The sequence below is a fragment of the Balaenoptera borealis genome (genome assembly GCF_965194805.1).
Source record: "Balaenoptera borealis genome assembly, chromosome: 3".
Classification (NCBI taxonomy): Eukaryota; Metazoa; Chordata; class Mammalia; order Artiodactyla; family Balaenopteridae; genus Balaenoptera; species Balaenoptera borealis.
The window spans coordinates 75,567,635-75,584,190 of NC_138866.1; the positions used below are offsets into that span (position 1 = coordinate 75,567,635).

Consider the following 16,556-nt stretch of genomic DNA (forward strand, 5'->3'; position numbering starts at 1 on the left):
TTTCTCCCATTCTATAGGTTGTCTTTTCACTTTCTTGATAGTGTCCTTTTTTTTTCTTCCCCTAGTATATCTATTTATTTATTTATAATTAATTATTTTTTTGGCTGCATTGGGTCTTTGTTGCAGCATGCGGAATATTTTGTTGCATCATGTGGCCTCTTTGTTTCAGCGTGTGGGCTTCTCTCTAGTTGTGGTGTGCAGGTTTTCTCTCTCTAGTTGTGGCACACTGGTTCCAGGGTGCGTGGGCTCTGTAGTTTGCAGCATGTGGGCTCTCTAGTTGAGGAGCATGGGCTCAGTAGTTGTGGCACGCGGGCTTAGTTGCCCTGCACCGTGTGGGATCTTAGTTCCCCGACCAAGGTTCGAACCCGTGTCCCCTGCATTGGAAGGTGGATTCTTTACCATTGGACCACCAGGGAAGTCCCGATAGTGTCCTTTGATTAACAAAAGTTTCAAATTTTGATGAACACTATTATTTTCTTTGGTTGATTGTGCTGTTGGTGTCATATCTCAGAAACTATTGCCTAATCCAAGGTCACAAGATTTCCATCTGTGTTTTCTAAGAGTTTTATAGTTTTAGCTCTTACATTTAAGTCTTTGACACACTTTGAGTTAATTTTTGCATATAGTGTGAGGTAGTATTCCAAATTGACTACTTTGCATGTGGATATCCAAGTTGTCTTGGCACCATTTATTGAAAAAACTATTCTTTCCCCCTTTTAGTAGCCCTGGCATCCTCGTTGAAAATCAGTTGACCATAGATACATGTATTTATTTCACAACTCTCCAATTTTATTGATCTATATATCATCTTTATGCCAGTACCACACTTTCTTGATTACTACAGCTTTGTAGTAAGTTTTGAAATCAGAAAGTGAGTCCTCCAACCTTTTCAAGATTGTTTTGGCTATTCAAGATCACTTTGCAATCTCATATGAATTTTAGGTTTGTCTTGTTCATTTGTGCAAAAAGGCTGTTGGAATTTTGACCAGAATTGCGCTCAATCTGTAGATCACTTTGGGGAGTATTGCCATCTTAGATATATTAAATTTTCCAATCCATGAACACGGAGTGTATTTCCACCTATTTGGGTCTTCTTACATTTCTTTCAATAATGTACTGTCATTTTCAGTGTACAAGTTTTGTGATTTAAATCTACTCCTAATTATTTTTTTGATGCTATTATAAAGGGATTTTAATTTCCTTTTCAGATTATTCATTGCTAGTGTATAGAAATACAATTGATTTTTGTGTATTGATCTTGTATCCTGCAACCTTGTTGAACTTATTATCTCTACTTTCTTTTTGCATGTATTGTTTAGGGCTTTATATATATATTAGATCATGTAATCTAATATATATATATACATTAGATCATGTAATCTAATCTATATATATATTAGATCATGTAATCTAATATATGTATATTAGATCATATAATCTGCCAATATAGTTTTTCCTCTTCCTTTTCAATATGGATGCCTTTTCCCCTCTATTCCTTATCTAATTACTGTGCCCAGAATCCAGTACAATGCTGAATGGAAGTGGTGAGAGCAGATATCCTGGTCTTGTTCCTGATCTTTGGGGAAAAACTTTCAGTCTTTTTGCGGTTTTTCATAGACATCCTTTATTAGGTTGAAGAAGATCCTTTCCATTCTTAGTTTGTTGAATGTTTATCGTGAAAGGGTGTTGAATTTTGCCAAGTGCTTTTTCTGCATCTAATGTGATGGTCATGTGACTTTTGCCCTACATTTGGCAAAAGTCACAACCATCAATTTTGGTTGATTTTCGTATGTTGAACCAAACTTGCATTTCTGCAGTAAATCTCATTTGGTCATGCTGTATAATCCTTTTTTATGGTTTGCTGGTTTAGGCTTGATAGCATTTTATTTTTGTATCTACATTCTTTTTTTTTTTTTTTTTTTGGCTGAGCTGGGTCTTCATTGCAGCATGTGGGCTCTTCATTGTGGGCTTCTCTCTCTAGTTGCAGCATGCGGGTTTCTATAGTTGTGGCACACGAGCTCCAGAGTGCATGGGCTCAGTAGTTGCGGCATGCAGGCGCTCTAGTCATGGCACGCAGGTTTAGTTGCCCTGTGGCATGTGGGATCTTAGTTCCTCACGCAGGGATCGAACTCATGTCCCCTGCATTGGAAGGTGGATTCTTGACTACTCGATCACCAGGGAAGTCCCTGTATCTACATTCTTTATTTATTTTTTTTTAATAAATGTATTTATTTATTTTTGGCTGTGTTGGGCCTTCATTGCTGCATGCGGGCTTTCTCTAGTTGTGGTGAGCAGGGGCTACTCTTTGTTGTAGTGCGCAGGCTTCTCATTGTGGTGACTTCTCGTTGCAGAGCATGGACTCTAGGCGCATGGGCTTCAGTAGTTGTGGCACACGGGCTCAGTAGTTGTGGCTTACGGGCTTAGTTGCTCTGCGGCATGTGGGATCTTCCTGGACCAGGGCTTGAACCTGTGACCCCTGCATTGGCAGGCAGATTATTAACCACTGCACCTGTATCTACATTCTTACAGGATACTGGTCTATAATTTTCTTGTGATATCTTTATCTGGGTTTAGTTTTATACGGCCTTATAGAATGAGTTGGGAAGTATTCCCTTCTCTTACATTTTTTTGAAGTGTATAGTCTAGTTTTAACAGCAGCATAGTATTTCAATGAGAGAATATATTTAACTAGTTCCTTATTTATGGGTTTTTTGGCATATAACAATTCTGCAGTGACATCATCTATGTAAACATGTACATCTGTAATTTTTAGGTCAAAGGGTGTATACATTTAAAATTTTTGATAGATATTGGTAATCTGGTCTCTAAAAAGTTACAAGCTATTGTTTTCATTTAAATAACCTTCATTGTTACTAAGGAAGTATGTTGTATGTGTGTGTTTATCTGTGTTGCATGTGTTTACAAATAGTCAAGAAGACTCTGGATCTGTTTTAGACTTTGGTATTTCTTAGATGGAGTGGGGTACATCAAAATCATTCTCCTTCTCTCTCTTCCTCCCTGAGATATATTTAGGCTTAGTGACAGTCCTCCAAGTGCTTCCCAAAATTTTGGACATCTGCTGAGACCTAGGATGCTAAGTGGTGGGAGACCTGGTCTGCAGGTGGTAAACAAGGGAAAAAGGCAAGTGAGAAGATTTGTATGGGAAACAATTCAGTCTTTGCTGCATCTGCCCTTCCTATAATACTACCCAAAAAACTCCAGTTTGCAGAAAAACTGTATTAAATGGGGAAAAACATTAACCTCCATTAGTCTCCCTCAATGCACAGAGGCTATTCTGCTGTGAAAGAACAGAACAGGATCCTGAGTAACGTGCAGCTAGCTGTGGCATACACAGAGAAGCTATATTTTCTGTCCTGGAAATAAAGATACACTAACATGAGAAGAAATATGTGCTTGCAGAAGTAAAGCCCGAAGAAACCAGTGGAAGATTTGTACTGTCTTTATTACAGAAAATATGAGAAAATCTAAAGTACAACATTGCCTGTTTTCTTGCTTGAAGATCATATTTTCTCTGGTTTGTTTAATATCAACATTCACCACAGCTGCAGGAAATTAAATCGAACCTTTAGAAGGTATCGCATATGGACCTGGTTGGGGTTATAGACAATAAATTCGTTGTAGTTGAGGGTATAACCCTCTGGATTCAGAATTCCTGTGTCACTTGCTGGTCCTAAGGGCACTGTACTCCCATTCCTGCCAAATGGAAGAATGTGTGTCAACATCTGCCTCTGCTTCAGAAGTTTGTATAGAGAAAGTAGAGAGTCTTATCTGGCCAAAAGGAGTTTTCTGACCCTCCAGGCTCTGAGTACTTACAAGGTGATGGCGCACGTAGGACTGGGAGCCATCTTGCCTAGCCCCTTGGTGCTGTGTTTGCCCTGAAGTAATCCTTCTGCCTCTGGATTGGCCCCTAGTAGCTCATTACACTGACCTAGAGCTACCTGCAAAGAAAAGGATCTTTAAATGACCACATCCTACTGAAATGAATGGCTCTAAAGCCAAACAGAAAACTCCATCAGTACTTTCTTCTCCTACTCCAGCAGAAGAATCGAATGCAGTGGAAATTGCACTTGGCTTCCCTCTCAGGTTCTCCCAGGTGAACCTCTTGGTTCTGTGGCTGAACTTTTCTCTTTGGAAAAATAGGAACTAATAATAAACTAGAAATCACGGATGTCTTCCTGCCTTACCTCTGACAGGAGCAGCAGTCCAGTATCCTTTAGGCGAGTGGCAAAGCAGTAATTGGCACTCTTGGAAGACATGTCAGCAAAGTAGATTCCTTTTCCAAACTGAAACATATAAATAAAAAACAAGGTCTACTGCCAAAGCCATTGTGTTAGAAGGGAGGCTCATACCACTGACCCTGTGTTCTATTATTTTAAACACAATATAGACCCTTCTCCATTTCCCCTCACAATTCTGTTCCAAGAGATGGCAGAAGCATCAATGAATCTCTGCTTTCTGGGGAGAAAGGAGGGATATCCTTAGGAATTTAAGAAAGGAAGGTCATAGTCAATGCCAGGTCACCACCTAATCCTAATCTAGGAAAAAAAAAAAAGGTGGGGGGAAAAGGACTGAGAAAATTGTATTCTTTTCCCTTGTACCTACCTCCAGGGTTCAATTTCTACTCACCATGTAACCTGTGATGGGAGCCTCAGGTGGGGCGATTCGAAGCCCGTGGCTCAGGATTCCCACCCAGTTACTCAGCCTGGAACCATGCCATAGCAGCATCCTAAGGAAAAGCCAATATTATTGTACTCTCTCTTGCTCTCCTGCAAACACAGGCCATAAGCATAAAAAAACACCAACAGCTGTCTCCGCTGTCCTTCTCTATAAGTTCCATAACTGCACTTCAGGCAAGGGAATGTCTTCCCAAACCCAAAGCTAAATGGAGACCTGTTATGAAGGTCCTCTCTGAAGGCTTCTTTCTCACCCTCCTTCTCTACTTCAAAAACATCCAGCAAGGTCATGGTATAGTCACTGTGTGTGGGAGCATGCGTAGACTGTAGGTACTGGGAAATCACCTGTGAAGAAGAATGAAAGAAGTGGCTGATGCGGACTCTATAAGAGACCACGGTGAGCTGAAGAACCTCAGGGCTTCTGGTATAAATTGGCCCAAATGGTCTCACAAGGGCAGCTAGAAAGAGCCCTACCCTACCTTCCCAATTCCTAGTAAATAGAAGTTCTGCCCTAAAGTTTTCTCTTAACCAGAAGTAGTCAGAGAACAGGGGGATGGGGAAGGGTGGATCATTTATTTTGTTATGAAAATAAATGATCATTTTTCTTACTTTGAACTCATAACTCTCATGGTCTAAAGGGTACAAAGCACAATGTAGTTTTCTATAGTGTTGGTCCAGTGGGTGTTCTGGACTTTGCAGTTCTGTCTTCACCAGTTTAATGGCAATTTCAATGTCTCCCAAAGCCTGACAAGATGAGACAGAAAATCAGTGTGGGAGAAACCTGGGACAAGAGATGTAATACTTCCCAAACCACACATATCTCACCTCTAGTAGCTGTACTTTGTCTGACAGTTCTTTCTCTGTCCGGATTAATGGAGGGGTACGGAGTCTAGGACAGAGATATAACCAATAATTAGTTCTCTGATGTGTGGCCAAAAGGCACATGACTAAAAATAACAGACTAAAGATAGGTCCTTTAGAAAATAGGTATAGGAAACTGGGGTTTTCCATTTGATAGAGGTCTGTAAGAGATTTTAAATTCCAAATATATAGAGATATTATACATATACTCTGAGTAGGATAAAATGAACAAACTATATAGATTTTGACATTTGGGACTAGAGTTAAAATTCCTTTTTATGGGAACTTTTTAAAAATAAGGTGTATTGACATCAATAAGGAATAGTTTGGATGAAGTCCTATCTAGAAGCAGAAATATACCTATTGACCACTCGGGGTTATTTCTAGGTCACAGGCTTCTATAAAGCAATAGAGGAATAAAAATAAAGTAAGCACCAGAATGCAGAATCAACAAAGATAAAATGTATTTTATAAACCTAACATCATTTGAGTTCACAGAAATGGTGTGTGTTATTGTCACCTTAAAGAACAGGAAACAGGGTGATATGCCTGAAGGTGTTTTACATGTTGGTTGGATAGCTAGACCCACTCTCTCTTGAGCTGGTAACTTCCACTTTGTCAGAGAATATGGTTGTAACCAGGCCAGGATATCACATCCCACACTCATAAGCTGATTAAATAGGCTATCTATAAATCATTTTGGCTCTACAGCTATTCAAGATGATCATTTCCTTAGAAATGAAAAATTAAAAAGATTATAGTTGCTGCTGAGTGATGTAGGGGATATGGTTGGGCAGAAGACCAAAGTGAAGTAACAGCACAGGCCTTACCCAAAGTCATGTGGGATTCTGGTGTAGAATTCATTGCATGCTTCCACGAGAGCTCGTCCATGCTGGCCAGCCCGAATACAATCCTCAATCTTCTTAAGAGATTGGTAACCTGCCTTGATTTGTGCCACTGTCAGCTTCCCTGCAGACCCAGCCAGAGATCAGACTCCACAACTAGGGTCCCAGCCTGTAAACTGTATTTGTGTCCCAGCCCAACAAAGACTCTCACCTTTCAACTTTCAAAATTGTTCTTCCTCCCCTCACACAACCTCTCACCCCAAATCTCTCTTTCTTTATTCAGTAATATCAGCAAGCTTTAAATCATGATGGTGATAAAATATCCTGGTAAAGGAACTAAAATATGAAGTGAGAATGTAGGATAGAATCTGAAGTCCTACCAAGTGGGGCTTTCTTGGTATCATATTTCATTTCTACCATCATCTCTTCCATGGCCTGGACATTACAGATCAACTTTATCAGCTCCTGTACACGAAGATCTAGCTGTGACTCTGGTTTCAAGGGGGATTTGAGAGATTCACCTTTATTTGTTTCCTCTTCACTCTACAGCAAAAAAAAAAAGTCATAAAATCTGAAAGGATCTATTTTACGCTCCCTGCAAGGACTGGCTCTACAATATTCCTGGCAGGTCAACATCAGCCTCTGCTTGAACACAGGCCCACTCCATTATTAACCTAGTTAGAGAACTCAGTGTGACTTCCACCTTCTAGTCCTACTTCTGCTTCCCATAGTTAAACACTCAGAGTAAGTCTAAAAGGCCCTCCAAATACGATGTCATTAAGTATGTAAAGAAGCTATTGTATCTCAAATCTTCTCACCTTAAAAAGACTGGTTTTCCATTTTTCAGATATGTGACGGATTTCAGGACAGATCCTTTTAGCATCCTGGTTATAACTCAGCATTCAAAATTAAATTTTTTTTTCTTTTTTAAACTGTGGTATATAACTAGAAGTGAAGGCAACTTTAAATGTAGTTTTATCAGTTTGACTATTTATTACTCCTCTCTTGATTCATAATATTAAACTTCTGGAAACAGGACCTAAGATTTTATAAGAACCTTAGTAAATAACAGAGACTAGGACCTCATCTAAGTCACTCTGCTAGACTTCACCCTGCTTAAGAGGAAACAGTTCTTCCCTAAACGTATAGTCAGAGTTTACCTGAGTATTGGTGGTATAGTCCATTTGTAGCATATCATATTTTCCAGGCACCTTCTCAAACTTCTCACGATCCTCCCAATTATTTTTTGTTTTGTCAAGGAATCTGTAAAGTTCAAGGTGGTGAGAAAATCTTACAAACAAGGGTCTACTACTAGGGATGGGCTTAAAATTATTTCCTAAGAACATCTCCAAACTTTTTATTTCCTGTGACATCAATTTTCCATAAATCTGGATTCTGAATTAGGACCCTGAATGGACAGAAAAGCTCTAGAGACAAAGGGAACAAAAAAAAATGGGAAAAAAGGACCCTTGAGCTTCCCAAAGGCCCCAAACATCACAAAAGTCATTGAGACTTAAGACAAAAAATCCCTATCCAATCCTTTTCTCTGAAACATTTCCAGAGACTCCAGAAAGTTTTTCATATCATAGTAAAATAATTTTTCAAACTGTAGCTGAATAGTCTCATCTCATTTTTCCCAAATTTCCTAAATTGTTGGTCATATGCTGAATATATTAGCTTCTTCTGTTTTTAGTCAATTTTACAGTTCCAGGTGATTTAATCACTAACTAAGGATGCAATTTGGTGTTCCAATCATACAGTGTCACAGTGGAAAGACATTATCATTTAGGCCAAATCACACTTACTATAAAATTCGTAAAGAAGAGATATCCAAGAAGAAGAAGGATATTTTTTGTACTCATTTCTTAGCACTCACTTCTTTTGAAAGATTTCCTTGGCCTTGCTGAGGTCCCCAGAACAAGCCACCAAGCTGTGCTGCCCCATTTTCCCAACTGCAAAGTAAATGCCACATGTAAGATGGTTCTCTGCCCCACAACCCAAGAACAGTTCTCTGAGAGCAACAAGCCAGCTCTCTAAGGTCTCTCCGCTTAGCATCTGACAAATGGGCAGGAAGGGAAGAAGGAAAAGGTGAAAGGGCTTAGGGAACCGATCCTGTTGCCTCTGAACAGCACTAGCAGCCCAATTGCAGGAGAGTTCACAGCCTCAACAGGCTGCTAGTAGTTTTTCCGATGGGAACTTGCAAATGAGGATGCTGGCCACTCCCCAACTTCAAGCAGCACAGTTTGATTCCTAAGCCTCTGACAGGTTATAAAAACTCCATTTCACCAATTTAAACCCAGAGGATCCTTTGGCTACTCACTTAGTTGCTTCTGGCTTTCTGAATAATAATTCATCAAATCCACAATAAAAGTCATTACCTCGGCCCCATCTCATCCAAACACTGAAGTTCCTCTGGGCATCATCTTCTAACAGCTGGATCAGATAATACTTGTTGTTGTTGAACTGGAGATTGGTCTACGATGATAGAAATATGAACATAAAAGGACAGAAGTTTGCAAAGGGAAGCCACATAAACCAATGACTCTTCCTTGGTCACAGGTACCAGTAATTGCCATGAGGAAAGGACAGCAAGGGACAAGAAAATCAGGTTCATGTAAGAGTAAGGATATAAGAAAGGAGGAAAAGGGTTTCTATATTAAACTTTGAGTTCCTAGGAATTAAAGGCTGGAAGCTTCCTAAAACCTCTAACCAACCTCAAATATCATCACTTCCCTCCATAGATGTTTCCGAGGCCATATGTATTTTCCAGCTCCCAATCCATTCCCAATAATTATTTTCCAAATGAAAACAATTTTGATGCCCCAAAGATCTGTAACTATTATACTTGTTTGTTTAGACAGCTTATTCTTCAACAGTTCCACTTACAGCTCTGGTTTGTCAGCTGCAGCAATCTGACAATGAGCTGAGAGCAGGACATTAGGAGGGGAGGGAGGATAGGCAGAAACCACTGCCACATGTGTCCCGTACCTAATGTGACCTGAGCTGGAGACATTCAGAGAAAATGTGACTAGTATCTAAAAAGCGGTGTCCTGTGAGTAACTTGCTCTGAGTGAAGAGAGTGAGCAGTCCACGATAAGGAACAGCAGCTTGTGCTGTAAGGCCAAGCCCTTGTCATCACGGCAGTCTTCTTTGTTAAGTGTGTTTCCTGTTCCTACCTCCTGTCTGCTCACATTATAAAGTCGCAGATGGTAGAACAAAAAGGGGCCTTAGGATCTTTTCTATCTGCTCATGATATTTTAACTGAAAAAAGTGGTAATAAAAGAATACCAGGTAGCTGTTAAAAGTATATACGGTAGATCAATCAATTCAAATATGAAGACATATTCAGGAAATACATTAACCAGGCATGTGTAGTATCTATCCAAAACAACAAAAATAAACAGAGAGAAAAAAGATTAAAAAGAAAAAAATTGGATATCAGCATCATGGTGGAGAAAAGATGCTCCCTTCATCTCTCCCCTTCAATCTACAACCAGTAAAAAATCCACGACTCAGCAAAGGTGCCTCTGTCTTACACTCCAGGATGCCAGAGAATTCCACACATCTGTACATCTAAAGGTGGGTGGACTGGGACACATAAAGAAGGTGGAACCGGGGCAGCAGTGGAGGTGGTGCCTGCGATTCCGCGCCCCCAGAGAACCTGGCGGCAGCAGGTGAGGCGGTGCACAGGACTCTGGCGTCCCGGCTGCAGTGGTGCCGGCAGCCACAGGTAACTGGGCAGCAGTGACAGGGGAGCCCTGGAGGGCCCATGACTCTGGCCCCGGCACCTTCACCCTCAGTGGCAGCTCCCGGCTGAACACAACAATACCAGACAACGCAGAGGCACTGGCGACCCGGCTCCCCGCGCCTTTTCCTGTGACTTAGGAGATCCCAGATGAACGGAGGCTCCTGCCATCCTGGTGCCCCAGGTGGTGACACCAGTGACAGCAGCAGCAGCAAAGCACCAGTGACCTTAGAGGCACAACAGTGATAAGGAGGGCACCGGGTGACCCCTGACAGAGGTGGTGGAGGGTGGAAAGTGCTCTCAAATATAACTAGAGACAGGTCCGATAAGAGAAGCCAAAAACTTGTGTTACAGCGCCACCTACTGGAAAACAAAAGAAAGGCCTCTAATTTCTAACCTGTTGAATCCTCAGAATCAAGATTTAAAAAAAAGCTTTACCTAAAGAAGAGCGGTGTTTGCTACTTCAGACATACTGACAGAGAAGCAACTCATCAAACACCGTGAAGAACCACAGTTACAGTGTATCATGAAAATAAAATGACAATTTTCCAGAAACCAAACTTACAGTCACGGAATATTGTGATCTAACTGATAGAGAATACAAAATAGCTGTCATGAAGAAGTTCAATGAGCTAAAAGAAAACTCAGAAAGGCAGTTCAATGAGCTCAGGAATAAAATTAATGAACAGAAGGAACACTTTTCTGAAGAGATTAAAACTATAAAAGAACCAAGCAGAAAGAAATAATAGCTGAGAACTTCCCAAACCTGGGGAAGAAAATTGATAGACCACTCCATGAAGCTAAGAGAGCATCTAATTCCCTCAACACAAAAAGATTTTCTCCAGGACACATTAAGACTGTCAAAAGTCAATGATAAAAGAAGAGTTTTAAAGGCAGCCAGTGAAAAAAGTATGATCACCTATAAAGGAATGCCCATTAGGCTATCAGCAGATTTTTCAGAAGAAACTCTAGAGGAGTGGAATGACATTCTCAAAATACTGAAAGATAAAAACTGTTAGCCAAGAATACTCTACCTAGCAAAGTTATCATTCAGATATGAAGGAGAAAAAAGGCTTTCCCAAACAAACAAAAGTTGAGAGAGTTCATCACCACTACACCTACTTTACAAGAAATGTTGAAAGGGGCTCTTCTACTTGAAAGAAAAAGGCAAAGGTACACAAAACTTTGAGTAAGGTGATAAACAGAATCAGAAAATTGCAACTCTATCAGAATAGGTTTAAACAGCATAAAGGTTAAAGGGAAAAAAAGCAGAAAAAACAACTATAGCTACTTCAATTTGGTAACAAACTTACAACATAAAAAGGGATAATTTGAGACAACAAATACATAAAAGGGGACGAGGAAGAGGATGGAAGCCATATAGTCAAATGAAGATGCTATCAGCAGAAAAAGGACTATTTTATCTAAGAGACGTTTATACAAACCTTATGATAACCACAGAACATAAATCTAGAGCAGAGGCACTAAACATTAAAAAAAAGGAAACTAAGAAAAACATCATAGAAAACCACCAAACCAAACTAGCAAACAGAAACACAAGGAAAAAGAAACAATGGAGATATAGAACAATCAGAAAACAAAAGATGAAATGGCAATACTAAGTCTTCGTCTATCAATAATCATCCTAAATGTAAATGTATTGAATTCACCAATCAGAAAACACAGAGTGGGGCTTCCCTGGTGGCACAGTGGTTAAGAATTCGTCCTGCAGGGGATACAGGTTCGAGCCCTGGTCCGGGAAGATCCCACATGCTGTGGAGCAACTAAGCCCGTGAGCCACAACTACTGAGCCCACATGCCACAACTACTAAAGCCCACACGCCTGGAGCCCATGCTCCACAAGAGAAGCCACCACAATGAGAAGCCCGCGCACCGCAACGAAGAGTAGCCCCCACTCGCCACAACTAGAGAAAGCCCGCACGCAGCAACGAAGACCCAATGCAGCCAAAAAATAAAATAAATAAATTTAAAAACACACAAAAAAACCCCACAAAAGACACAGTGGCTGGATGGATTAAAAAATAAGATCCACCTATATGCTGCCCCCAGGAGACTCAGCTCAGCTCTAGAGACAAACAGGCTCAAAGTGAAGGGATGGAAGATGATACTCCAAGCAAATGGCAGCCAAAAGAAAGCAGGTATAATTAATACTCATATCAGGCAAAATAGACTTCAAGAAAAAAAGTTAACAAGAGACAAAGATGGACATTACATAATGATAAAGGGGACAAGTCATTAAGAAGACAAGTTTTTCAATATAAGTACACCTAATTCAGGAGCACCAAAATATATAAAGCAATTATTAACAGACCTAAAGGAAGAAATTGACAGCAACATAATAATAGTTGGGGACTTTTAACACCCAAATTACATCAATGGATAGATCATCCAGATAGAAAGTTAACAAGGGAACAGCAGCCTTGAATGAAACATTAGATCAGATAGATTTGTACAGAACATTGCATCTAAGTGCAGCAGAATACACATTCTTCTCAAGTGCACAAGGAACTTTCTCAAAAATAGATCATATCGATATGTTGAGGTACAAAACAGGTCTCAATAAATATAAGAAGACTGAAATCGTATCAAAAATCTTTTCTGATCACATGGCATGAAACTACTACAACAATGTAGAAATCAACTACAAGAAGAAAGCTGGAAAAATCACAAATATGTGGAGACTGAACAACATGCTACTAAACAACATGCTACTGAACAACTATTGGGTCAACAAAGAAATCAAAGGAGAAATTAAAAATACTAAAGATGAAATGAAAATAAGACATACCAAAATCTATGGGATGCAGCAAAAGTGGTATTAAAAGGGAAATTTAAAGCAATACAGGCCTACCTCAAGAAACAAGAAAAATCCTGAATAAACAATCTAACCTCACACCTAAGGGAACCAGAAAAAGAGCAAATGAAGCCCAAAGTCAGCAGAAGGAAGGAAATAATAAAGATCAGAGTAGGAATAAATGAAATAGAGGCTAAAAAAGACAATAGTAAAGATCAATGAAACTAACAGCTGGTTCTTTGAAAAGATAAACAAAATTGACAAACTTTTAGCTAGACTCAGAAAAAAAAGAGATAAGGCTCTGATAAATAAAATCAGAAACGAAAGAGGGGAAATAACAATGAGTACCACAGAAATACAAAGGATTATAAAAGAATATTATGACTAGCTATATGCCAACAACTGGACAACCTAGAAGAAATGGACAAATCTTAGAATCATACAACCTTCCAAGACTAAATCATAAAGAAATAGAAAATGTGAATAGACCAAACTCTAGTAAAGAGATTGAAATAGTAATTAAAAAACCTCCCCCAAAGCAAAACATTACCCTGATACCAAAACCAGACAAGGACAACACAAAAAAGAAAATTAGAGGCCCATGTCTCTGATGAGCATAGAGAACTGTATGGTGACAGATGGGAACTAAATTTTCGGTGCTGAGCCCCCTGTAGTGCACACAGAAGTAGAAATCTAATGTTGTACATGTGAAACTTATATAATGTTATAAACCAATGTTACCTCAATAAAAAGTAAATTTAAAAAAAGAAATAAATAAATTTAACTACATAAAAATGTAAAACTTCAGTAAGGGCAAAAAGTATACCATAAGGAAAATCAAAAGGCAAATGACAAATTTGGAAAATATATAAGCAATTTATATTATAGACAAAGGACTATCCTCCACATTATATAAAGTTCCTCAAAGCCCATAAGAAAAAAGACCAACAACCTATCAGAAAATGTGCAAAATGATATGAACAGAGGGTTCATAGGTTCAATAAAAGACATAAAATCTGCTAAAAGATCTGCTTTTCATAGAGGACTCCACTATCAGGTAGAGTGCACTAGGGCTGAGTACTTGGGAGTATGAACCCCTAGGGGCTAATATAAGGGACTTCAGAATTAAAGATTTGGGCACTGGGACACTGTCAACAATAATTATCAAGAAGAAATTCTCATAAATAAAATAGTTTCTTCCCTTACCTGATTTAGCATGACATCATAGACATCATTTCCTTCACAGTATACATGGGCCTAGAGAGAAAAGAAAAAAATTGACATTTGTACAGTCACAGCCCTGATGAGATCCTAAGCGAGGCTCTAAATTTTCTTATGCCTCGAGATAGTATTCTCCCACTCTACCAACATGCATCTTCCAGGGAAAGAAATGCAAAAGTACGTTCTTCTACACATAAACTGTCATTCCTATGATGAAAACATGTTGCCTTTTTGTAATTACAGAAATACAAATCAGTCTAACTCAGTTAAAGGAAACCTGTTCCAGAGGAAGCCTTTCTTCTGTATTCTTCAAATCATTTCCCCCTTCATCAGTAACTCATGCCATACATACCAGGGCAGTTTCTCATTAGAACATTGATAATGATACAATTTTCTAACTGAGAAAGAGAATGAGGTGTGGAAAGCTGATGACGACTCCATAAGTTAACCATGCTAAAAAACACCCTGATGATTACCCCCAAACCCCACCCCTGCCATCACTCAGCCTTGGAGAGAGTTAATCACTAGTAATATTTTGGAGAGCATTCCTAAAATGGATACTAGCAATGTTCCAGACAGGAATCCCAATAACAAATGAACAACTGCTCCCTGAGAAATCAATGGGAGTCTCTCACCTTCCCCACCTTGGCTGTGCACTCTGGGTCCACTGGAGCTTTGCCCTTTAACAGCAAGGTCTTCACAGACTCTGAGGAAAGACAGATATGTACCACATCTACTTGTATGGGAATCAAAAATATCTGTCATGGTTAGACAGAAACCTGTCATAATTAACTTTGCCCTTCCCAAGCACTCCTGATTTGTCCAGGTCTCAATTCATCTCAAATACAGGAAACTGAAGATTTTGAGAAAGTAGGTTAGTCCTGTGGTATGCCCAAAAGATAGAAAGTTAATTATACCTTCAAGAAAGGAAGAAATAAGAGTTGAAAAGACAAGATTACCCCCCCCCCCCCCCCCCCCGCCGACCCTCACCCCTCCCAGAGACGCCCTTGCTGGCCCAGGTGCTCCCTGGCCTACTATATATGTCGGGGAGCTGACCTTGCTTGTCTTCCGTCCTGTCATTATCAGCCTTTCCTCCAGCCACAGGCTCCTTTTTCATCTTCTGGCATTTTCGAATTTTCTTCGCAGGTGGAGGGTTTTCTGTAGCTGTTTTGCCATTATTAACTCTTTCAGCTTCATTCAGTGATACAGAATGGGCAAGAAGCATGGGCAAAGAAGCAAAAGAAAGAATGAGTACACACTGAATATGATGCTACTTTGAAAAAACATCTTTTTAAAGAAATAGATTGAGATGGTTTTGTAAATTTACAAAGAAATAATAACTGCCACACCACTGTTCTTGAAAACAGTGTGAGTTCCTGAATTGCTATTCTAGCCACATAAAACTAAACAAAGCAAAATGGAGCCTTGAGGTCCTTGTGAGCTCATGGCCTGAGGCATGAGTCTCATAGCCTGCTTATCTCTTCTGTTTACTTGTGCCCCAATACCACCCAAATATCTATCCTCAAACTACCTAAGGTGCTATGAGATAATGGTTACTAGAGTGCTCTGGAGTCTGTGCCTAACTTAGAGCCCAGCCCTGTCTCTTCCAGCTGTGGAATCGTGTAGAAGTTATTTCATCTCTTTGTACCTCGGTTGCCCCAACTGATAAATCCAGAGGAAGACAACACAGTACCAAATTTGTGGGGTGGACCTATGCACGTAAGAACACAATACACAGAGTATGATATCTCATCATAAGTCAGTTCTAAGAGTTGCATTTTATTGTCTCTGAAACTGGGATGCATTTTACCATGGATGACTTATAAGTAGTGAATCATGTTTTAATTGGAAGCGTTTCTCCTTGCTTAGTGGTACATAAAACAATGATGCACCTTACAATTAATTTTTTTTAACTGGATGACATTAGGTATTTAAGATAGTGCCGTCACTAAGTTAGTTGTTACAGGTCAACAAGCTGTCATACACAGTTCTGTAATCCCAAAAGCTCTGAGAACAGAAAATTTCAAAGTTCGGTACCAAGACAAGGGCTGGTTCAGGCGGCGATGGAAGTAGGAAGGGCTATAGCGGAGGGCACCGTTCCTTTTCCGACTTCCCGCCCTCCAGCCTTCTGCCCCCCACAATGCACTCCTAACCTCGCGCCCGGCCGCCGCCTGTCCCCCGCCGCCGCCGAGCTGCCATGGAGCCAGAACGCTGACGTCATCAACCCTCTCCCAAGTATCGCCGGCGCAGTCAAAAGGCGGGAGCACGCAGCGCGCGTGCGTCCCAGCGAGGAGTTGCCAGGGGAGGTGCACTCCGCAGTATTTGCATGTCGCAATGTGTTGCGGGAAGTCACCATAACCGACAAATGTCTTTAG

At 40.1% G+C, this 16,556-nt stretch overlaps 1 protein-coding gene across 2 annotated transcripts; it reads right to left on the minus strand.

The window, feature by feature from the left end:
* Nucleotides 1-3,444: 3,444 nt before the first annotated feature.
* Nucleotides 3,445-16,491, minus strand: PARP2 (poly(ADP-ribose) polymerase 2). 2 transcript variants are annotated; one of them, XM_082384982.1, is made up of 16 exons: nucleotides 16,335-16,491; nucleotides 15,238-15,372; nucleotides 14,817-14,887; nucleotides 14,167-14,217; nucleotides 8,779-8,875; nucleotides 8,277-8,352; nucleotides 7,561-7,663; nucleotides 6,781-6,943; nucleotides 6,386-6,524; nucleotides 5,520-5,583; nucleotides 5,304-5,438; nucleotides 4,912-5,039; nucleotides 4,648-4,747; nucleotides 4,206-4,304; nucleotides 3,835-3,959; nucleotides 3,445-3,714 (listed from the first exon to the last, which is right to left on the minus strand). In XM_082384982.1, the coding sequence occupies exons 1-16, from the start codon at nucleotides 16,378-16,380 to the stop codon at nucleotides 3,555-3,557; spliced, it is 1,692 nt and encodes a 563-aa protein (XP_082241108.1). In that variant the 5' UTR covers nucleotides 16,381-16,491; the 3' UTR covers nucleotides 3,445-3,554. The 2 variants fall into 2 exon arrangements, with proteins under 2 accessions (XP_082241108.1, XP_082241109.1); XM_082384983.1 differs by having other exon boundaries at nucleotides 16,219-16,349.
* Nucleotides 16,492-16,556: the final 65 nt, after the last annotated feature.